The following is a 22,781-nucleotide window of genomic DNA, read 5'->3' as shown; positions in this document are numbered from 1 at the left end:
AAAGATTTCTAATAATTAAACCCATGTTTAATTTCAACAACCATAAAATCAATTTTAATCATTTAAATAACCAAAGATCGTACTGATATGTATTTCCTTTTAATACTGAAAATAATTTGAACCCTTTCAATGTCAAATTTTTTACTGGCATGTAACGAGATTGCAAATGAAATAATAAAATTGTATAAACAAGATAAAAAAATAAATGTCAGTAATATAACATCGATTATGTGTAAAAAATATAAGCTTAAAAGTACTCCTAGAATTGTGGATATTATTTCTAGTATTCCTTATGATTACAAAGATTTAATTTCAAAACTCAAAGCTAAACCAGTACGGACAGCTTCTGGTGTTGCGGTAGTAGCAGTAATGTGCAAGCCACATAGATGTCCACATATAGCACTGACTGGAAACATTTGTATATATTGTCCTGGAGGGCCCGATTCTGAGTTTGAATATTCTACACAATCTTATACAGGGTATGAACCAACAAGTATGAGGGCTATTAGAAGCCGCTACGATCCTTATGATCAAGCACGCGAGAGATTAAAACAATTGAAGAGTTTAGGACACAATATAGATAAGGTTGAATATATAATTATGGGAGGAACATTTATGTCGTTATCTGAAACATACAAAAATGAATTTATAATTAAATTACATGATGCACTTAGTGGACACAAATCTAATACTGTTGAAGAGGCAGTATCTGTTGGAGCCGAGTCAAAACAGAAATGTGTAGGTATTACAATAGAAACGAGGCCTGATTATTGTGCTAAATCTCATTTAGATAAAATGTTGGCATACGGTTGTACTAGGATTGAAATTGGTGTACAAAGTGTATATGAAGATGTTGCCAGGGATACAAATAGGGGACACACAGTTGAGGCTGTTTGTCAATCTTTTTGTATGACTAAAGACGCTGGGTATAAAATTGTTAGTCATATGATGCCTAATTTGCCTAATGTTGGATGGAAACGTGACTTAGCACAGTTTAGAGAATATTTTGATAATCCGCGTTTTAGAAGTGACGGATTAAAAATTTATCCAACTTTAGTTATTAGAGGTACGGGGTTGTATGAGCTATGGAGAAATAATCAATATAAAAATTATTCTCCTGATGAACTTATCGATTTTTTAGCTAGAATTTTATCTTTTGTTCCACCATGGACAAGAATCTATAGAGTTCAACGTGATATACCTATGACTTTGGTTAGCTCAGGTGTAGAGCATGGAAATATAAGAGAGTTAGCACTTTTGCGAATGAAGGATTATAAAACTAAATGTCGTGATGTAAGAACAAGAGAAATTGGCATTAAAGACATTCATGAGAAGCTTGATACAATTAATCCTGAACTTGTTAGGCGTGATTATGTCGCCAATAAAGGCAGTGAAACATTTCTTAGTTATGAAGATGTCAAGCAGGATGTTTTAATTGGTCTTTTACGGTTAAGAAAATGTAGCGAAGAAACTTATAGGGCTGAGTTAAAAGGTGTTAATGACAAAAATATTTATGATATCATCAATCCTGATTTTGAGATTATATTTAATAAAGCTATCAACAATAATAATGCTTCTATTATTAGAGAGTTGCATGTTTATGGAAGTGCTGTTAGTCTTGACCAGAAAGACAATTCAAAATTTCAGCACAAAGGATACGGAAAATTATTAATTGATGAAGCGGAAAGAATTGCCCGCGAAGAGCATAATTCGAACAAAATGGCTATTATTTCTGGCGTTGGTACAAGAAAATATTACGAAAAATTTGGATATCATTTAGAAGGACCATATATGGTAAAAATGCTATAAGTAAAGCATTTTTGTGTTTTTTTACTTTGCTTTTGTTTTAAGGTTGGATTATTAAAATTTTCTAATTAATATTTTCTATCTTTATTTTTTTAACATGTTTAAAAAATACATTGCACAACTAAAGTTTTTTATAAAAAATTATAAACATGGATCAGTTTACAGCTTTTATTGAAGTAATGTACATCAAAAAATCAAATCCTGTTAATAACTTTCGTTTTTGGTTTTATAAAAAAAACTATTAACTATGCTTTAAAAAAAAATACAAAATAGATTTTGTTATTTAAAAATAGACTTAAATTTCTTTTTTATATTTTATTTGTAAATTGCAATCGTTAACAATATAAACTAAAAAGATAATCAAGATAAATAATATTGTAAAAAAACGTTTAAAAAGTACAATTTTATTTAAAAATAATGAATTTATAGAAAAAAATAAAAAAATCAAATGTGGAAATTTATTTTTTTCTAAAAGTAAAAAATATTTAAAACACCAAAAAAAGCATAAGTTTAGGTAAAATAAAACCAAACGAAGAGCATACAATAATTTAATTATTATGTCACTTCTTCGCTTGCAAAGAATAATAAAGTGATTTAATAAATCAATACCAGCTTCTATATGGTCTGCTATAATTTCCTCCTCTGCTATTATAACCACCATTTTTTGTAGTAGACATGTCTATTAACTTGGATGGAACATCTTGATTAGCTTCTTTAAGAATCTTCACTAATTCTTTAGCACAGGCGCTATTTTCTGAGGTAAAAAATGAGTGAGACAATCCTTCAGTTACATCTCCTCTAGCTGTACGTCCAATTCGGTGTACATAATCTTCGATATTATTTGGAAAGTCATAATTTATTACTAAAGCTACATTTTTAATATCCAATCCTCTAGCTGCTACATCTGTAGCTATTAAAATATTTTTATAACCAGATCTGAAATCACTAATTATACGATCACGAATATTCTGCGATTTATCGCCATGAATAGCAACTGCTTTGTATCCTCTTCGTGATAAATCATCCTCGAGATTATCACACATTCTTTTAGTATTAGCAAAGATAATAACTTTTTCATTTTTCTTTTCATTTAATGACTCATGTAATTTATTAGCTTTTTCATGAGAATCAATAACAGAAACAATTTGCTTAATTTTAATATTAGTTTTAAGTTCTACACTACCAATTGTTAATTGTACAAAATTCTTCATATAATTTTCTGCTAACCGCCTAACCTCTTTTGGCCACGTAGCACTCCACATAAGAGTCTGTCGATCAGGATTCGTATTAACTATAATCTTTTTTAGTTGAGGTTCGAATCCCATATCAAGCATTCTATCCGCTTCATCTAGAACCAAAAAAGTAACCCTGTTAAAATGCAAAGCTCCTTGTTCATTCAAGTCAATAAGTCTCCCTGGACATCCAACAACTACTTCACATCCCATACTGATATCTCTTTTTTGTGTATATGAAGATACTCCTCCATAAACAGCAGTACATCTCATATTAAAAAATCTGCAATATTCATCAAACACATCTTTAATTTGAAGACACAACTCCCTAGTGGGTGCTAAAACTAAAACAATAGGACCATCTCCAGATCTTAAAGGAATCTGAGCTCTAGCATGAATGAGTGCTGGTAGTACAAAACTAAGTGTTTTGCCGCTTCCAGTCTGCGCTATTCCAACCATATCCTTTCCTGTGAGTGCCATCGGCCACCCCTGCGCTTGTATAGGCGTTGGACTAGTAAAAGCTTTTAGTTTAAAATTATTTAACACCTCATTTTCAAAGGGTGCATGTTCGAATTTAACATAGGGATGTGGTACATCTCCAGAAATTTTAATATCATGTTGATTTCTAAAATTATCTGCTTCTCTGTCGGTTAAATTATCGGTTTTTTTGTAAAAATCTTTTTTAAATTCTACAGCACCAAGAGCTGGTTTTAATTCAAATGCCGGCCGTGACTCACTTCTACCTGGTGTCCAAGAAACACTTTTATTAGAGGTCCATCCACTTGATCTGTTTGATAATGGCCTTGAATTTCCACCATACCAACTATCTCCTCTAGAAAAAGTATTGTTTTTATATGCTCTATTTCCCTTTTGTAATTTATCATCATTATCATCACGCCAAGATTTTTTCTGGCTTCTATAACTACCGTTGTAATTATCGTTGTTACCGTATGACATTTTTGAGGGTCTAAAAAAAGAAAAATTTATAAAAAAACTTTTACTTTTTTTGTCACAAAAAATATATTCTGTAGAAAAAGCAATTTTTTATACCAATTAACAAAAACCATGTTTATCGGCAAACTAAGCTCCAATGGTCAAGTGGTATGACAACAGCCTTCCAAGCTGTTAGCCTGGGTTCGATTCCCGGTTGGTGCATATTTTTATATGTATTTTTACTTTGTGTGAAAAGAACAAAATATTTTAAAAATAAAAAACTTACTTCATAAAAAAAATACAAATTTTATATATTTATTAGATTTCATTGTTATCTTCATCATAAAATTTAAAATCTGGTCCATTTTTATTAATATCTAGTAACTCTCCAACATCAAATTTGAATTCTTCGTTAGTACAAGTAGCATCAGGAAGTTTAAATTCAAAGCTTTTGTCCAATTTTGGAAGAGAAAATTCAACATCATTTGGTAAATTTGGAGAAGGAGATTCTTCGGAAGCAAGAAAATTTCCAGAAGAAAAATTTAAAGTCTTAGGAAGGTTAAATAATACATCAGATTGCTTACTGCTATTTTCATGAGATTTATCTAGTAAGTTTTCTTCTTTGGCAGATTCATTACATGCATGATCAATATTTTTGTCTATTAAATTTTGTTTTTCTGTAGACAACACTTCAATATCAGATTTTATTGCTTCTTCACTGGCTTCTTTTACAGATGTTTCTTGTAATGTCTTAACCCTTTTAAACTCTTTATTTCTCATAATTTTTCTTTTATTTAAAACAATGTACTCCTTTTCTTCTTCCTCTTCATCACTAATTCCTTCCAAAGAAAACGTATCCTCATCTTCACTATATCCTTCATTTATATCATCAATTACAAAATTAATATCAGTTGAAAATTCTTCTTCTGAATTTTCCAAACTACTATTGTGTCCCATAATGTCTTCTTCACATCCTACACTTTCAGCCAGCAGCCTTATAAATTCAGTTGCTTCTTCTTTAGTAAGTTTTCTATTTTTGTCTTTTAGAAATTTTAAGATGTCTTCGTACATTGGGGTTGTGTTAAAATCGACATTAATTTTTTTATTTATAAAAAAATTTGTTGGTTTGTAAAACAATGACACGACAAAAAATAAATATAATTAGCACATTGCATAATTTTTATAAAAATAAATAAATTATTTATTTAACTAATTCAACCAATTTTGGTTTCCATGTAGTTGGTATTCTTAACTTCTTTTTGTAGTGTTTAATACACCTATTTAATCTACTAGTAATTAATCCCAATCTAAACTTAGAATCCTTATCCCTTCTGTGGATATTAATGTGTTTTCTTAGTATATTAGCTCTTTTAACTAAGTCTTTTACATCTTCGGGAATTTCAATAAAATTGCCTTCTTTCTCTAAATATCTACTAAGACTTAATCCATTAAAAATAGTTTTACAATCCCCGACACCATAAACATCTCTTAATTTATTACCAATTTCAGCAGACGACACACCCTTGGTATTCATTTTTAATACATCAGCTTTTATTTCTTCAACTGGAACATCTAACCAGGTTGGAAACATTACAGTAAATGGTTTTATACTTGTACTTATACCTCTGCCACTAGAATGCATTTTAGCCATTTTAAAATGGGGTAAAAAAACAAAAAAATTTACAGCATAAATTTACGAAAATAATATATTATTTTGTAAAATGTGTACAATATTATAAAGTGTATTGTATCTTAAAACAATTATATGGTTTTTATACCAAAAAAATTTATAAGACAACTAAACATATTTTTGACTATAAAATTAAGTTTTGGTTTGTTACAAACAAGAAAAGAGGTGATGTGTAATTTCTTTATTCTTTTAATTAATTTTATGAAAAAATATTTGCACTTATCTGCCAAAGCTTTTTTACACTAAAAAATTGCAGTCTAAAAAAATAATTAATGTTTGGTGAAAAAGGTGTAAATAATTATATCAAAATATGTGAAGAAAGAATGCTTAAAATATTATATTATAATTTTCTATTCAAGTTATATACATAATTGTTTTATGTCATTTAATATGCACTATATTTTTTTATTATTTTGGATTATAATTTTCTGATTTTCGATTATTTAATTTCAGTATCTAAGTTCATTAAATTTGCCTTTAAATGTAACAATATTTTAATGTCAATTTTAAATTTAATAAAGTCAACTTTGTAAAAAATTTTAATGACATTAGATCATAGAATTATTTTTAATAAGAACTACTGTTTATTATACTTTTCAGTAAATTATTATTAATAGTGGACGTTTCAAAGCCGAATAATTGAATTTATTTAAAAGATATTTTCTTACACAAAGAATTGGGTGTTTAATATAACTTAAAAAAAGAATAGTGCTTGAACTAAAATAAGCAAATTAATTTACCATGCCTACTAAAAAAAAATTAAATTGGCAGATACGCGATGCAATTACAGGCATTTTGGATTCAACCAAAAAATTTGATCATGCTATAAAAGGTAGTTTTTTTTTAAATTATTTATAATTTGTTAGCGGTGAGCAATAGCATGTTTTACTAACAAGATATTTTTTAAAGTTATTGATATCCAATCATGATTTTCAAAACAATATTTTAGTTTTGTAAAACAGCAATCCTGCAATAAAATGTGCCTTCTGCTACTGACTATTTTGATGAATCCATTGTTTAGAGTAATATGTTCATAAAGAATACTATGTAGATTTTTATTATTTTAAATACTCTAGTTTGGATATAAAAAATTCCCTTTACATTTTTTCAAAAATTCAAGATATAATTTTTTAGAGTTTTGTTTCTTTTCCCACTTTTTTATATTTTGTAATTTTCACATTTAATGCCCATGAAGTCACAACATAAAAAAAATAAAAAAGGTACATCTGAAACAGCGAAAGAAACATTCAGTCCCTCAGGTAATGAAAACATTATTAATCAACAGCAATTGCCAGTTAATGATATGTCCAACACAGAAATCAATGAAAATTGTAGTGTTAACGATGAAAATCCTGTAGAAATTAAGCTAGATGAAGCAACTAAACGTGACTTAGACTCGTTTAATGCACTTAACCAAAAAATGTTTATTGCAAAATACGCCTCATTAGAAGATTCTACTGCATCAATTATTACATTAGTAAAAAATATTCCCAGTAACAAAGCTGATAAATTAATTCGTTATATTCTCAAATTAACAAATTTCGATATTTTTGAGATTGAAAAGTTAACATTAGAAAAAAATAGATCTTTTAGACAAATTTCTACCCGCGTTATTTATGCTTATATTATTTCTAAATATAAAGAAGGTATAACTAATAATATTAATATATTATTTAAAAATACTTTTTTACGCCGATATAAAGATGTTGATCCTGTTATTAGAGCATATTCTTACGAATTTCTTATTAATTTTATAAGCCTGGATCAAAAGCTATTTAATAAACATAAAGGAATGCTTTTATATGCAATAAAAGATAAACAAGATATTGTAAGAAAGTCTATTATCTCTACAATGAGAAGTAAAAATATTTTTATAAAAAATTTGCCTTTAATAGAGTTGGCTAAAGGAGATAAAAACAAGAATATTAGATTAGAAATTTGTAAATTTATTTTAGAACAATTTTTAAATGATAATTATGACGAAGATACAATCTGTGACATTTTAAAATTCAATGGCGGGTCTGAAAAGTTTACAAATAAAGAATTCCAACAGTTACTTTGTCGATCATTCAAAAAAATGTCACAGAGTGATGCAATTGGAGCTATACATAAATTTTATACAAATTGTAAAGATTACCTTGAAAGCTTAGAAATAGAATATTTTGAATGTGACTGTACTAAGAACTGTTACCTTCAGATTCTAGAATTACAAAAAAAGTCGCTTAAAATTAGTGAATTATTTGAATTTTATAAAAATAATCTTAATGATCTTGATTCAATTATAGGATTACTAAATTTTTCTGATATTGATAATACAGAAATTTTTATAAAATTTATTGATGAAATAATAAAAAATATAAGACACAACAATGACATGAAGCAATTTGACAAATTATGCGAATTTTTTAAAAAGTGCGAATGTGATTATAAATCTATTATTGAAAATGCAATTAATACAGTTATTAATATTCGGGATTTTAGAAATGTAATTATTAAATATTTTGATATTGAAGACTTTGTCAGAGAGACTGATTACTTAGAAACACAAATCTATAAAAATTTATGGGATATTGTAAATGAAGAATACACCAAATTAACGAAATTAACTGAGAGGCAATATGATATTTTTTGTGCTAAAGATTTGTGTAATTTAATTTTGTATATACATAGCCAGATCAAAGACTCTGCTATAAATATAGATGATTTAAGTAGTGTATGTTGTGATAAGAAAACAGCTCTTAGAGTGTTGTATTGTGATTTAATAAAAATTATAGATTTAGATAATTCTGAATTACTACCTTTTCTTTATAAATTTAATGAAGAAGGAATTTTAGAAGAGCAAATGTATTTGATTTATAAACATATTAAAGATGTTAAAGAATTTTCCAATATTTTTTCTGTCAGTAAAAATAAGATAAATTACGTAGTGTCATTTTTTAAATTTTTAAATGTTTTTGATGGTAAAGATTTTGTTGATATTTTAAGCATAGCTAAGATTATTAATTTAAAATTTAAAGATAATGAAAAAAGAGTTATATTTAAAAATATAAAAAATTTTATAGAATCAAGCACGAATTATATTTGTTTAGATATATTTATTAATAAACTTAATATAAATGAATGTATTGTACTAGAAAGTATTTGTAAAGATAGTAAATTTAAGGATTTATTAAATAAAAGGATAAACAAGACAAAAGGTCTTTATACTACTAGTGAAGAAAAAGTTACTTATTTATAAACAATTTTTTTTACTTTAATAATTTAATTAAATTTGCATATAAATATGATTTTTTTAAATATTCAGGCTTGATATATTTTTAAATTAGTAAAATTCTTATTTTGTAAAACTCTAAAAATTTTTACTTATAAATTAAAGATTCTAAACAAAACTTTCAAATTGTTTTTTAATTTAATTTTTGTCAATTTTTATACTATATGTGTTAAAAATACAGTTTATAAAAATTTTGTCTTTTTTATCTGGTAACCATTATTTTTTATTTAAAAACTATAATTAAATATTTTAACTCGATATATTTTTTAATTAAGTTTTTAAATTTATAAAAACATAAATTAAAAAATCCATTAATTAAAAAATTGCATCTGTAATAATTTAAAGTTAAAAATATTTTGTAATATTCTATATACTTTAAATATATAAAAAGGTCAAAATATTTTAATTTTTTAAAAATAGATTTATGATCTGATAAAAAACATTTTATCTTTACACAATCAATTTTCGTTTATGTTAAACTTCGCTTAGCTTACCTATATAGACTAGGTAGGTTGAAATTAAAATAAAAATTATTTATATCATTCATCTAACATATTGCTTTTTGGGTTATATTTTGTGTTAGACATTTTTTAGAGTTAAGTTCAGATGCCCACATCATAATTCTTTTTAACAGCCAACAGTTGCCTCCCTCCGAAAAGAGGCACCAGTCATTATTATTGAAATTTACATTTATAGATTTTAATCTCTCTATAAGTTTTTCATAACCTCTTACTTTACGTTTCTCTTGTAGATATTTTTCATAAAGTTCAGCTCTTTTTTTTTTTCTCGATGCTTTCATAAAAATATTCCATGATGTTTTTAAAATATAATCAAGCTTTGAAATCTCTTCTTCTAACAATTTCAACCGGGATTTTAATTCCTCAATCTTATGTTTAATATAGACCAAAATAAATTGCCTACAATAAAGACAAAGGGTGATATACAACCAAAATAACATTAAGGGGTCCTTCAGAGTTATTTATAAGTTAAAGCAAAAAGCATTTATCATTTTAAATAATTTATAAAAATAATAATTATTAGAGCTTTTTAGTTAATAGGTTGTTAAATACGAATTATTTAATTAAAATGAAATTTTTAACTGCCAATTATGGAACAAAATTTAGATTTAATTTAAACATAATTTCTTTATGATTTAATCACATATAAAAATTGTTCTGTTTTATCACTTTAAAAAGTTTATTTTTTTAAATAATTAAAAAATTTTGATAACTTAAAAAAATGTTAATTAAAAAACTCTAAATTTTACTTTATTTTTTAGATCAAAAAATTAATGTTTATTGATAATTTTAAAAGAAATAAGTAAAAACAAAAAACATGATTTTGGTAAAAAGTATTTCTGATCGTACAATTTTTAATATCCTTATAAATATTTTTTTGCCCTTATTTTATAATTCACAAACATAAAAAAACATATAATTAAATTTTTTAAAATACCCATCAAATGATGCTGATAAATAAATTTTATTTAGAGAAATAATAACAACACAAGCATGCATTAAATGCAGGTTACTACAATATTGTTCACTGAACATAATAGAACTGCAAATACAGATATTCTATATACAAGCGTATAATTTTTTAAATAAAAATATTTTTATGGTATGGATATTTTGTTCTTGGCTATGTTTCTACAACTTAATAGCATAGCAGCTAAATACTAATGTATCTGATTGTCTTTAATAACATTTCTTTTTATAAAAAATAAATGAAAAGCCTGCATAAATTATTGTTTAGAAACTTTATGCATGGGTGGAAATTGAAAAGTCGTTGAAGTGGCGAATCAAAATTTGAAAAGAGAAAATACAATCGGGAACATATTATTGTAAGTTCGGGTAGTGTGAGAAGGAAAAAAACAAGAGTTAAAGTCATTAAATAAGATGATATTAGAAATGCGAAAATTTTGTATGAAATCATAAAAAAATGTATACAAAGACACAGTCTAATCTACATCGATGGAGGGAGGCCTTTTGTATCTAAAAAATTAAGTTTTTTAAGGTACAAAATATTTAATCATGTATTTGAATATAAAATTCAAAAGACTAGTATTTATTTTTGTATTATTGAATGAAATTGCTGTGCAATAAAAAAAATAGTTTTTTAATAAATAGAACTTTTTTCTTAATCAATACTTATCTTCTCAATGTTATATTTATGAGATTACTCTTTTAAAATATTTAACAAAATGCTTTAATTTATTTTAATTTTAATTTAAATGCAGATTTAGTGGTTAAACATTTACTCCCCCAATGTTTATACATTTATTTTGGTGTTATGAAATTATAATGTAAAAGTAAAAAAATACTTTTGATGAATATCTTAAATTGTGCAGTCAAAGATGGTTATTTAGGATAATATATATATTTATACATAATTATGGAACACAAATGTAAATAGTTGTATGACGTCTTTATATAGAAATTTTTGAATTAAAAAGAAAGACCATTAAATTTCACTCAACTTTTAAATTAAAAATATTTATAAATCAGCATTTATTGCCAATGAAAAAAGAAATTACTTCTTAAAAGAAAACGCATTTTTATTTTTGTATTTTTTAATGTTTGTACATCTCAATAAAGACATAATAACTATCAATGCATGATAATTTTATAATAGTAAACTTTTTTTAACACTTAGAAATAAGATAAATCAATCATTTCTTTTCTATTTTTTTTATAAATACGATTATTTAATAATTGTGCTTGTCGCTCGTAGTTCCAAACCTATAGGTCCTTAGATAAAAAATTAAGTAAATTAACTAGATATAAAGCATTTCACAATGCTTAAACTTTTTATACTGAATTAAATAACTAAAATAATTAACAAATATTTTATATTTTTCTTTCAAACATCTCTTGTTCACTAAAAATCTGACAAAATTTTATTTTGTAACACAAGTGAAAGACGAATACACAATGATATAAAAAACTAACACTTATTCTGGCACAAATATTTATATTTTGCTTAAACTTTAAACTCTTTTTATGTAATAGTTTTGTTTTACTTACTTGACATTCTACAACTAGATTTCATTAAATTTTGTACAGCATTTTTAAAACATTTGAGACTTTTTACATAAGTCTTTAACTTATAACTACTGTATATCGCAGTTTTTTTAATAAAAAAATATGTACAGATTACTTTTACTGTAATTCTATACTTAAATTTATAGTTGGTAGTTAATTTATGTAATCCATTTACTTAAGTTTTTAATACTAATAAAAAAAGTTGTATTCAAAATTTATCACCAAATAAATAATTTATGAATGTTTTACAGAAATAGATAACTTTATAAATTCTTTGATAAAAGGAAGTGTTTTTTTTCAAATATAACCCACACTAGGACAAAAAGGCTGACAAAGTCATAATGCTAAGATTTAAGTTTTTAGTTTACGATATTTTATTATTATTTAAAAGCTATGTTAATTTATTTTTCATTTTGTATTTTAAAGTGTACACTTTATCAATAACTTTTAATTTTACCCATAACTACATTATTAATTATTATAAGCTGCAGCAGATGCTTAACTTCTATTTAAAACATTGAAAAGATGAAGATTGAAATGCAGAGAGAGCAAAAGCTATTTGGGAGGCTAGTCGATATCGAACCCTAAGAAAATTAAAAGAAAACTTTATACTTTCTAAATAACTTACTTTCTGGTTATTATAGTACCTTTAATTTTTTATTAAGATAAATTTGTAAATTTTATCACAAAACATCCATTCATTTTACATGTTTAAGACAACAAAAGAAACTTTGATAATTTTTTTAAAATTTCTTTACCCATAAAATGGCCAAAAAAGTACAAGAGACTAAGGAGAAAAAAGCTCTAAAAGCCGCTTCTACGTCAAAAAAAGAAAAGAAAAAATGGACTGAGATAAAAAAGAAAGATGAAGCTAGAAAAATTTTTACTGTCTCTGACGAGCTGTTACAAAAAGTAGAAAAAGAGGTTAAAAAAGCTAAGATTGTTACTGTGTTTTCTTTAGGTAGTAAAATGAACTTAACATTAAGCGTTGCTAAGAATTTATTGAGACATTGTGTTAATAACGGTATTATATCCTTAATTCATAAAAGTTCAAAAACAACGATTTATGGTCAGCCTTTAGAAGTTGAACAGATTCCTGTTCAACAAGAAGTGTCAGTTGCTGAGGGTGATGGATGGAATTGATAATAAATTTTAATTATTTTTGATGATATAATTCTATAGGTTTAAAGTTTATGCTATTTGTTTTTATGTTTTAATTTGAAACGATCGTTTTATAAATTATTTTAAAATTACAGTAAAAAGGGGTTTATGGATCAAAACCCTAACATCGAAGTAATTCAAGAGTCATTAGAAAAAGATGATTTGTTAAACAGACTAGAAAAATTTAGTGTTTTCTTAGACACCTTGGTTTATCGTATTACTGAAGAGGAAATGCCTGAAGAAGATGTGTCTAAAATTGTTGATCATATTAAATTACAGAAGAAAATATATGAACATGCGCATAACTTATATGACACGGTAAAAGATGAAAATTATGAGAAAGAAAAGGCAGAGGCAAATTTAAATATACTCAAAGAAACACTTGAGGAATATAGCAAATTTAGAAATTTTCAAAAATAAATTTTTAAATTAAACTGATTTGTTAATCAATATTTATAAAGAGTTTGAATCTTAAAATTTTTTATTTTTTACCCTTCTTTTTTAAAAATTTTTAAAATTCTTTGTATTTTTTAAATACGAGTAGCATAAATGTTAGGTTTATTTTTTTAAGCACAAAACGGTGTTTTTGTGCATTTTTTCTTGCTTTTTTATTTAGTTATTATAATCTTATACAAGATGTCTTTAGCAAATTTTAATTTATAATAAAAAACGTCAGTTTGTCATTAAAAATAATAAGTATACTCATGAAGGCGTATTAAATCCATTAAAAAGAAAGAACACATATTAAATTTACGCTCCCGTTTTAAACGGGATGGCGCAAGCTAGTTTATAAGAAAATGTTAATAATTACGTTCTAATTATTTTGTGCATAAAAAATTGTTTAATTTTACAAAAAGTCAAGATTCTCATTATATATGTACACAAAAAAAGATTAAAATTTAAACTAAATCAAAAATTATTATATCTTTTATATAACAATTTTTAATTTAGCTTTTGTTTATATGTCAAAAATAAAGTGTTTTTTATATTAAACGAATGGCCTAAAGATAAACAAAGAAAAAAAGCATAAAAAGAAACTTTTTGCTTACCAATGTACGAAAAGGTGGCGACCGATTATACATATGCACTATTTCTGTTGTCATTTACCCCAAGGGACAGTCGGGGCAATCAGAGATGCAGGTCTAGGCACCAATAGTGTATCCAATGATGATACAAGTACAGGAAGTAGACCAGCACCACGAACCGGAGAAAGTTCTTTTGGCAGATGTATTGAGGTTTAGGAGCCCATCAATACATCTGCAAAGAAGGGTAAAAAAAAGCGAGAAGGAAAAAAATATTGAAGAATTAGGAAATTTTAAAAATAAATAGAGGGTTAAGTATTGGGGGATGTCTTAGTATCTGAAAATTTAGATAAAGATAAGGAACTTGTGCTGAACAATGATACATATACTAAAAAGAAAGTTGTTGAAGGAGAAGAGTAGATAAGGTGATAATAATAGATTTTAATTTAGATGCAAATAAATAATTGACTAGTAATATTAAGGAGGTTAAAAAACGTGAACTATTAGATACTACAGGTTTTGGGACTTTGATTAAAAATACAAATATCAAAAAGGTAAGATTCATTGATGAAGTAGAAGTTTATTGTTATGAACAGGTCATAGTCAAAGAGAAAAGTGATAAGCAATTAAATGCAAAGAATAATGAAGGTTACTTAACTAACAGTGTTGTAGAATCATCCAAAATTTTCGTAAGTTAAATTAATACTGTCATGGGTAACTTAAATAAAAATGTTGTAAATGATGAATCTAATGTATTTGATAATAATGTAAAGAATAGATTTAAAGGACTTCTTGATAAATTTGAGAATTTAAAAGTTGTGAAATTGAAAATTGTGAGGCAGAAAAAAAATAACATTGGTAATATTTCTTATCAAAGTTTTAATTTTACTAAACTGAAATCATTTTGGGAATAAAAATCTATACTATAGAAAATTATTATTGTAAAATAAAATCATTAGCTGTTCAACTTATCATCTATATAAATTAAATAAAATATACATAAAAAGTTTGAACCTGAACATTTTTTAACCCTTATTTTTTTAAACTTTGGAAAACGATTTTTTAAATAAATAACAATCTTTCATAATTAATTATATTGCATAAAGCTTAATTTTTCTAATATATTTTTCCTTTGGTTTTATTCAATTATTCAAATTGTAAAATACGCACTATTGTCATTTTATAATTAAAAGTGTGCAATGTTCAACAATAAACAATATATACATGCACAAGGACATAAACACATAATTTAAACAAAGAAAGTACGTATCGAATTTGAGTCCCGTTTTAAACGGGATACGTAAGCTATCAATCAATCATCATCTGAACATTTTTTTATTTTTTAACCCTTCTTTTTTAAAAATTTGTAAAATTCTTTATATTTTTTATTTTAAGCATGCAAATACCCTAAAGATTTTTATAAAATTGTTACTAAAAGGATATTACGGGGTTTTGTGTATTTTCTTAGAATTTTTCAATTTTTTTGTATGTGCAAAATGGTAACTATTGCAAATTTTACTTTACAATTTAAGACATTTTGTACTTTAAATAATGCGCACAAGCCTAAAACCATGTTACACAATAAAAAATAAGAATTATGTTTATATATAATCCCGTTTTAAACAAGATAGCATTAGCTAGTAAATTATAAAAAAATTAATTTAATCAAATAAAATCTTAAAAACAAATTTGTAGTCACAGATACGTATTCCCTTAGAAAGATCTATTAAACTATTTATAGCCTTCAATCTAATAATTGTATTTCTTCTATTAAGTCCAGTTTTTTTCTTTACATATAATCTATCAACACTTTCTTCTTCAATTTCATGACCTCCTGACAACCTTTGTTGTTCATGAAATAATAATAATTCGGCAGCGAATCCATGTTCATCAATTACATTTGTGTTTAAATTTTTTACAGTTTCTAATCCATTCAATAGTATTTCCATATCTTTTTCAAAATTATATGTCTCTAAAGAATGCATAAATAAATAGTCTTCATATAAATAAGGATAAAATATGTGATAAGATAGAAAAAGTTCATATGCATGTTCTAAACTCTCAAATTGTCTAAAGTCTGGATTATTTATTTGATTTAAATCTTTATTTAGAAAGCTCAAAATCTTTACTTTTCTATTGTAAATTAATTCATAAAAATTCCCAAACTCTCTTGTATCCCCCAATTTATTTAAAAACATTCTATTTGAGAAATATTTCTTTTCCTCATCATCGAAATTATTTTCCATAATTTTTTACCCCCCAAAATCAAAAAAATTATAAATAAAAATATTATTTTCTAGTAAAAGATCAATTCCATTTATTTGGACTATCATTAGTTATGTCTTTAATATTTGGAAATATCTCAACAACATTTATATCTTCACATAAATTAAAATACTCTTCAAGTTGTTTGTGACTTTGTTTGCATACCTTTTCATTAATTTCAGGATCCTTGCAAAAAAGAGGTTCAATGAAAATTAAAGAATCCTCATCATCTGATTTAATGTGGGGAATTATTGTACTCGATTTGTATTCATTTTGTGAAAGGCCTTTTCTTTGACTATCAATTACTTTTTTGTACAAATCATTTCTCATTATGTTAGGTTCAATAAGAAATTTTGAACTTTTTACATCATAAACTTTATTTTTCATAGCCTTGGGTGATTTTACATCGCTTGACAATAAATCTGCTTGTATTTTTTTATTGTCAAATTTAAACTTAATTTTTTCAGGCGTTGCTAAAAGTATAGATGTATTATCTAATCTTCTCGGTAATAAAGCAAATTTTTTATCTACTAAATTATTTTCTAATTTTCCTATATCAACATTATTGCAACCAGAAAATTTGCTCAGTTCTTTAGAATTATTATTTTTGATACAGTTTGTATTATTTTCATTAATAAAAACACTATTACGTTTCATATCAACCTTTAATTTTTCTTTTCTAAAAATACTTTTAAGAATCTCATTTTTCTTTTTAAGTTTTGCTTCCTGATCATTATTTTTTGTAAAATCTTCATTTTTGACTTGTACACATTCGCTTTCTTGTTTAATAGAATGATTTTCAAGATCATTATTACACTCTGCCTTATCATTCAATTGTGGCAAAGTTGGCTCTTTGAACGACTGATTATCACAAAGTAAAGACATTTTTTGATTATCAATGGGCACCGTGGACCCTGCTTTTAATGGTTGATCCGATGTAAAATTATTTTTATTTTCTTCAGTAACTTCATTTATTGAAGCTTTTTTTCCTAGTTTAATAATGCGCAATTTTTCATCGATGTCAGTAATTACATTATTTTGCTTTGGCTTTTTTTTAAAATTCTTCATCACTACAGCAGGCTTTTTCTTTGTTTTAGAGCTTTTTTTAGATAGTGGTTTTTTATTTAAAACATTCTGAAGTTTATCCTTAGAAGTAATAATTGGTACAACCGATTCGAAATTTTTATTTGAATTCTGTTGCAAATTTTCAGGAACAGTGTTTATATTATTAGAATTTGAATTAACATTGGCAGCTGAAATTAAAGATGTAAAAACATCAAAAACGTTGTTTGCGTATTCTTCTTTTTTTTCACTTATATTTATATTTGCCGCCAAATTATCATTTTTTGCATCATTTATTGGTGATGCAATGTCTTTATTACCACACTCCTCGGTTTTTATGCCAAGTTTCACATCAACATTATTTTCTTCTATAAAAATAGCTTTTTCAGCTTCTTTTTTATTTTCAAAGGATTTCTTAAATCTTCTTTGTCTTTCAATATTAAATTTACAAGGCTCAACAGCAGATTTTCTTCTTGTCCTAGTACATTTGTTAGTAACAACTTGTTTTTCCTTTTTTAAAATGGCATTATTAATTACATTTTTATAAAATTTATTCCACTCTTCTAATATTTCATCAATTATGCACTTTATCATCTTAAGGGTAAATAATTCCGATTGCAAAAAAATTAAAAATCTTGGTCAAATTTAAAGATTTTTTTTGATTCGATAAGACGCTCTTCAAAATTTAATATATTTCGTGTTCTGCACCAATAGAATCCATTTTTGAAATTATAAATATTATAAATGGTTTTTATGTAATTAATATCTAAATTATAAATGTACATAATTATTAACGAATCTCCGTTAATAAGTTCATAATCCTTACAGTTAATTTTATTATTCATTTTATATTTATACAAATAGTAATACTTATTACTTTTTTTACAATCTTTATTTTCCAAATAACACATTTCTTGTTCTAATAAATCATATGAAAGTTTCTTTTTTATAAGTTTCTTCTTAAATTTACTGAGATATTTATAACTTGCATTACTAAATTTTCTCATAATAATGTAATTTTCATAGAAAATCTGTTCATCAAACGTATCTTCGTACATTACATTTGATTTAAGATACCTTAAATGTGCTAATTTACATGGTATATTATTATACGTCTCTACGCCCGCCTTGTACAAATTTTCTATGTTATTTATAGAAGTAATGTCTTTTGTATTTGTGTCATTATTTGTTTTTAAAATTTGTTGATTACACCAAACAAAAAACAAATAATTTTTATATGAATGGAAATCTTTCGATAGATTTTGTAAACATTTATCTGGATTAATATGAAATTCTAACTTGTATTTAAGAATATGACGCATACCTTTAAGTATTAAATACCCATCAATAAACTTATTCGTATAATAAAGAAATTTAGCACTTAGTAAATTATTATCACAGGATGAAATTACCTTAAAAATTGATAAATCCCCTATAACTTTGTATAGTTTGTAATATTCTTTCATCTGAAATAGCTGATAATCTTTATTATTAACTTTTAATAAATTAATTACGGCTTTTAAATTTATAATGTCATAAATTTTACTTAAAATTTTGTTTAAATGTTTAATAGAAATTTCATTTTGTAGTATCCATAAATAAAATACTGGACTTGTCATTCTAACATGTTTTATAGGCTCTATGCTAAAAGGTATTTTTGATAATTTTACACCTTTAAGATTAATGTGTTTAATCTTGTCAGTGTAACATTCAATCTCTTTAAATGCTGAAATAAAAAATTTTCCAATGCTTTGAAAGTCGTATTCTTTTTCAAAAATTTCTCTTACAGTATTTTCAAAGCTAATATTAATTTCTACTAAATCTCCAATTTTATCCTCTGTAACAATCTTTGTTATTTCTATACTATTTTTAGGTAATTGTCTATTTATTTCTGTGCTTTTAAATTCTCTTGTATAATAATCTTTGTTTTTTATAAACGATAAATAATCAATCTCTGCAATTGGTAAACCCTTTTCATTGTATATAACGTTAAACAAAAAATTATCATAAATATTAACATCTGTTTCTAAATCTTTTACTTCATCAAAATCAAAAGAATCATTAGGCTTTATTTTTTTAATTTTTCGTTCTATTTTATCAAAACATGATAATTCTTCAAAATCATATTCTTCTTCTTTTAAATGATTAGTTCTTTTTTTACTCATAAGTGCCCTTTTTTTGTTTGCAATATTTATGCCATTATATTTTTTTAAATTTTACAGGCCATTAAAATGGACGATAAGAAAAAAAAACAAAGACGTGTTTCGTTTGCTTCAGAAGCTCCCGAACAAAATGTGTATGAGAAAGAAGTGACAATTAATTCTTTTACTACTGATGATGTTACGGCAGATTTCACTTGTGAACAAACAAAAATAGGAAAATCATTTTATGAAATTGCTAAAGAAGAAGACAAAGAAAATGATTCGTTAATGTCAAACAATACAGCAGTATTTGGAGAACTTGTTGACACACAGTACATTCGTACTATAGTACCAGAACAAAAAAAGGTCCAAGTTAATATCAATGAATTACTTATGGAACATGGAATTCGTTTTTTAGATGATATTGTCATTTCTTCTACACGTAGAGAAACCCTTAGTAAGTCAAAAAAAGAAGTTGATCCTAGAAACATTGTTTACTACAAGCATTTTTTAAGTCATAGGATTAAATTTTTTGAGGACTTTAGTGATGATTTAAAAACGGAATTAATTAAATTAAGTGATGAATTGAAGAAAGTTGAAATGAATTTTGACATAAAAAATACGTTGCTTGAGAAAGAAGATAAATCAAAACTTCGTAGCTTAAAAACGGATTGTAGAAATCGTTCTACTGTGAGTTGGTATGAATTGCGTGCTAAAAAAGAACTGGACTTTAACGATTTTATTATAAAAGTAAAGAGTGAATTGATTTCTGAATTTAATGAAAAAGAAAATGCTTTACTACAAATAAGAAGTCAGAAGCAAGAGCTTGAGGAAGAGTTAAAAAGTGTAGAAGAAAAACTGCAGAATATTAATTTACAAGATATAAATAATATTACAACACAAAGCCTCGATAAATTACGACGTGATATTTTAAGTCACGAACAGGTTTTAGAAGAATATTCTACAGAGCACGAAAAATTACGAATTGATGTCAATAATAAGTTAATTAGTGACAAAAACAATGAAACTAAATATTTAAAAATAAAAAATGAAATAGATGAATTAGAAAAACAATTTAAAGCGGTGAATGTAAATGAAAATGATTTAAACGATGCGAAATTTGAATACGAAAAAATAACAGCTATTTTTGGATTAGAAATTTTAGAATATAAACAGAATTATTGTGTTTTTAAATTTTTAAATTTTAAGCTTTCACTTGATAGGAATTTTAGTACAAACATAGGGGATGTTTATAAGTTGCTTAATATTCAATATTCTGGTATAAAAAGCATTATTCATGAATATGGTGTTATTATTACAAAACAGAAAACTGAAATACAACTATTAGATACAATGAGATTTTTATTTACACTCTATGAATTGTATAAAGAAGTTTTACTTTTATCAATAAATAATTCTATAGATGTTTTTATTGAAAAAGATGAATTGTATATTTTAATAGTAGTAAATAACATTCATAAGCTTGAAAGGTACAAAATAAAATCGAAAGTTAAACCAACACTAGAAATCTTGATAGAGACGCGAGGAGAATCATATTTATATAATTTATATGAAGATAAGGGATGTATTTTAGGTCACATAGAATAAATTGTTATTATTTAAGAATTTTTTTACCCTGCAAATGGACGAAGAAATTTTTAATTTTTTTATCAAAAATAATGAAGTTTATAACCGACATTTAAATAAAGAAGAGCTTAATATAATATTTAAAACGTATTTAGAAAAGCATAAAAAATACGATGAAGCCCTGCTCTTGTCTCATATTGAGGAATTTCATATGGAAAAAAATTCTAAGAATCGTACACCACAAGAAATCGAAAATGCTAAAAATTGGAGACAGACCAGAAGGGCGAGTGTGTGTTCTGATACAGTATTTCCTAGTGATTTTTCTTCTATTAGTTTTCCAAAAACAAAAGAGACATTTGAATTTCTTAGTAATGTTTTAGTCGCCGACATCCCCTTTGGTCTTCTTAATCCTAAGCAGAAAGATAAATTAATTGACATTATACAGTGTGTAGATATAGAAGCAGGCGTCACTTTGATTAAAGAGGGTGATAGTGGTAATACAATGTATGTAGTTGATGAAGGATGTTTTGAAGTTTTTATTAAAAATATAAAAATTAAGTCATTAAAAAGAGGAGATATATTTGGCGAGATAGCACTAATTCATAACATTAATAGGACTGCTACTGTTATTAGTAGTGTAAAAAGTAAAATATGGGTAATAGAACAAAAAATGTTTTTAGGATTAAGAGCCTTTGACAGGAATAAAAATAAGACTATTGTTTTCGAAGGCATTAAATCACACAATTTATACCCTGATTTAAACGAGAAAGAGTTAATTAGCTTTATTAATACTCTAAGTTTTGATTATTTAAAGGAAGACAGTGATGTTTTAGTGAATGAAGATGAAATTTTCTTTTTTACTTTAGATGGCATTATATCTATTGATGGCAAAGAACAGAAAGTTAAGCAAAAAGATACGGTAAAAAAGAGTTTTAAGTGTGTATCTTTAATTGAAGGGACAGTTATGAAAACTAGACAAAGAAAGTTATGTTTTTGATTGTAAAAATGAATTTAATTATATTTATTAGTTTTTTATATGTTTAGTTCTATGTTGTGTGACATCATTTCTATGAAATATATTTTTTAGAATTTATCATAAATAATTTATCCTAGAAGTTCTAATAAACTGTAAATTAATTCTGCAGATTTTATAAAAGATTGTCGACCATATTTCCATAACGTTAAATTTTTTTAAATAGCTATTTTTTAACTACTTGTTTGCAACTCAGACTCTTAATTATTATTAAATATAACTTTTACATATATTATATTAATAATGTATTCTTATTATAGAAACTTCTTTAATTATCGATATAAAAATATAGAATAGATTTTTTATAAATTTTTTATAAATTTTATTTTTTAAATAGCATATTTATGTAAACTTTGAAAGATCCTATAATAACCTTATAGTAAGAAAAAACATTAATTTATGTCAAAATATTTACAACAAATCATAAATTTAAATCATAAAAAAATGTATTGTACTGAATAACTAAACAATAACATTTTATTAATTTTGACACAAAAGTTTTATTTTTCTATTTGTCGTGAATATTTAACTTAA

General features: G+C 25.2%; 13 protein-coding genes and 1 non-coding gene across 14 annotated transcripts; 7 read left to right on the top strand and 7 right to left on the bottom strand.

The window, feature by feature from the left end:
• Window positions 1-129: 129 nt before the first annotated feature.
• AAJ76_200064760 (histone acetyltransferase) lies at window positions 130-1,809 on the top strand (the record flags this gene model as incomplete). The annotated part of the gene is made up of 1 exon (XM_024474510.1): window positions 130-1,809. The coding sequence occupies one exon, from the start codon at window positions 130-132 to the stop codon at window positions 1,807-1,809; it is 1,680 nt and encodes a 559-aa protein (XP_024332277.1).
• A 599-nt stretch (window positions 1,810-2,408) lies between these two features.
• On the bottom strand, window positions 2,409-3,995 carry AAJ76_200060895 (atp-dependent rna helicase dbp2; the record flags this gene model as incomplete). Its single annotated transcript, XM_024474509.1, has 1 exon — window positions 2,409-3,995. One exon carries the CDS (start codon window positions 3,993-3,995, stop codon window positions 2,409-2,411), a length of 1,587 nt encoding a protein of 528 aa, XP_024332276.1.
• A 127-nt stretch (window positions 3,996-4,122) lies between these two features.
• Window positions 4,123-4,193, top strand: AAJ76_200060697. Its single transcript has one exon. It is a non-coding gene; the product is annotated as a tRNA-Gly (tRNA).
• A 96-nt stretch (window positions 4,194-4,289) lies between these two features.
• Window positions 4,290-5,042, bottom strand: AAJ76_200059848 (hypothetical protein; the record flags this gene model as incomplete). The annotated part of the gene is made up of 1 exon (XM_024474508.1): window positions 4,290-5,042. The coding sequence occupies one exon, from the start codon at window positions 5,040-5,042 to the stop codon at window positions 4,290-4,292; it is 753 nt and encodes a 250-aa protein (XP_024332275.1).
• Window positions 5,043-5,172: 130 nt separating this feature from the next.
• Window positions 5,173-5,622, bottom strand: AAJ76_200059268 (40s ribosomal protein s13; the record flags this gene model as incomplete). The annotated part of the gene is made up of 1 exon (XM_024474507.1): window positions 5,173-5,622. One exon carries the CDS (start codon window positions 5,620-5,622, stop codon window positions 5,173-5,175), a length of 450 nt encoding a protein of 149 aa, XP_024332274.1.
• A 1,222-nt stretch (window positions 5,623-6,844) lies between these two features.
• AAJ76_200058045 (40s ribosomal protein s13) lies at window positions 6,845-8,899 on the top strand (the record flags this gene model as incomplete). The annotated part of the gene is made up of 1 exon (XM_024474505.1): window positions 6,845-8,899. One exon carries the CDS (start codon window positions 6,845-6,847, stop codon window positions 8,897-8,899), a length of 2,055 nt encoding a protein of 684 aa, XP_024332273.1.
• Window positions 8,900-9,479: 580 nt separating this feature from the next.
• AAJ76_200055000 (hypothetical protein) lies at window positions 9,480-9,890 on the bottom strand (the record flags this gene model as incomplete). Its single annotated transcript, XM_024474504.1, has 1 exon — window positions 9,480-9,890. The coding sequence occupies one exon, from the start codon at window positions 9,888-9,890 to the stop codon at window positions 9,480-9,482; it is 411 nt and encodes a 136-aa protein (XP_024332272.1).
• A 2,851-nt stretch (window positions 9,891-12,741) lies between these two features.
• On the top strand, window positions 12,742-13,119 carry AAJ76_200052148 (40s ribosomal protein s25; the record flags this gene model as incomplete). The annotated part of the gene is made up of 1 exon (XM_024474503.1): window positions 12,742-13,119. One exon carries the CDS (start codon window positions 12,742-12,744, stop codon window positions 13,117-13,119), a length of 378 nt encoding a protein of 125 aa, XP_024332271.1.
• Window positions 13,120-13,245: 126 nt separating this feature from the next.
• Window positions 13,246-13,557, top strand: AAJ76_200051644 (hypothetical protein; the record flags this gene model as incomplete). Its single annotated transcript, XM_024474502.1, has 1 exon — window positions 13,246-13,557. One exon carries the CDS (start codon window positions 13,246-13,248, stop codon window positions 13,555-13,557), a length of 312 nt encoding a protein of 103 aa, XP_024332270.1.
• Window positions 13,558-15,820: 2,263 nt separating this feature from the next.
• AAJ76_200048485 (hypothetical protein) lies at window positions 15,821-16,405 on the bottom strand (the record flags this gene model as incomplete). Its single annotated transcript, XM_024474501.1, has 1 exon — window positions 15,821-16,405. The coding sequence occupies one exon, from the start codon at window positions 16,403-16,405 to the stop codon at window positions 15,821-15,823; it is 585 nt and encodes a 194-aa protein (XP_024332269.1).
• Window positions 16,406-16,466: 61 nt separating this feature from the next.
• On the bottom strand, window positions 16,467-18,080 carry AAJ76_200046810 (hypothetical protein; the record flags this gene model as incomplete). Its single annotated transcript, XM_024474500.1, has 1 exon — window positions 16,467-18,080. One exon carries the CDS (start codon window positions 18,078-18,080, stop codon window positions 16,467-16,469), a length of 1,614 nt encoding a protein of 537 aa, XP_024332268.1.
• Window positions 18,081-18,112: 32 nt separating this feature from the next.
• Window positions 18,113-19,651, bottom strand: AAJ76_200045239 (hypothetical protein; the record flags this gene model as incomplete). The annotated part of the gene is made up of 1 exon (XM_024474498.1): window positions 18,113-19,651. One exon carries the CDS (start codon window positions 19,649-19,651, stop codon window positions 18,113-18,115), a length of 1,539 nt encoding a protein of 512 aa, XP_024332267.1.
• A 66-nt stretch (window positions 19,652-19,717) lies between these two features.
• On the top strand, window positions 19,718-21,235 carry AAJ76_200045172 (hypothetical protein; the record flags this gene model as incomplete). The annotated part of the gene is made up of 1 exon (XM_024474497.1): window positions 19,718-21,235. The coding sequence occupies one exon, from the start codon at window positions 19,718-19,720 to the stop codon at window positions 21,233-21,235; it is 1,518 nt and encodes a 505-aa protein (XP_024332266.1).
• Window positions 21,236-21,269: 34 nt separating this feature from the next.
• On the top strand, window positions 21,270-22,211 carry AAJ76_200043620 (agc protein kinase; the record flags this gene model as incomplete). Its single annotated transcript, XM_024474496.1, has 1 exon — window positions 21,270-22,211. One exon carries the CDS (start codon window positions 21,270-21,272, stop codon window positions 22,209-22,211), a length of 942 nt encoding a protein of 313 aa, XP_024332265.1.
• Between the last annotated feature and the right edge of the window lie 570 nt (window positions 22,212-22,781).

The sequence above is a fragment of the Vairimorpha ceranae genome (assembly GCF_000988165.1).
Source record: "Vairimorpha ceranae strain PA08 1199 chromosome Unknown NODE_2, whole genome shotgun sequence".
In the NCBI taxonomy this organism is placed as follows: domain Eukaryota; kingdom Fungi; phylum Microsporidia; family Nosematidae; genus Vairimorpha; species Vairimorpha ceranae.
This window is presented reverse-complemented; position numbering and strand designations above follow the sequence as displayed.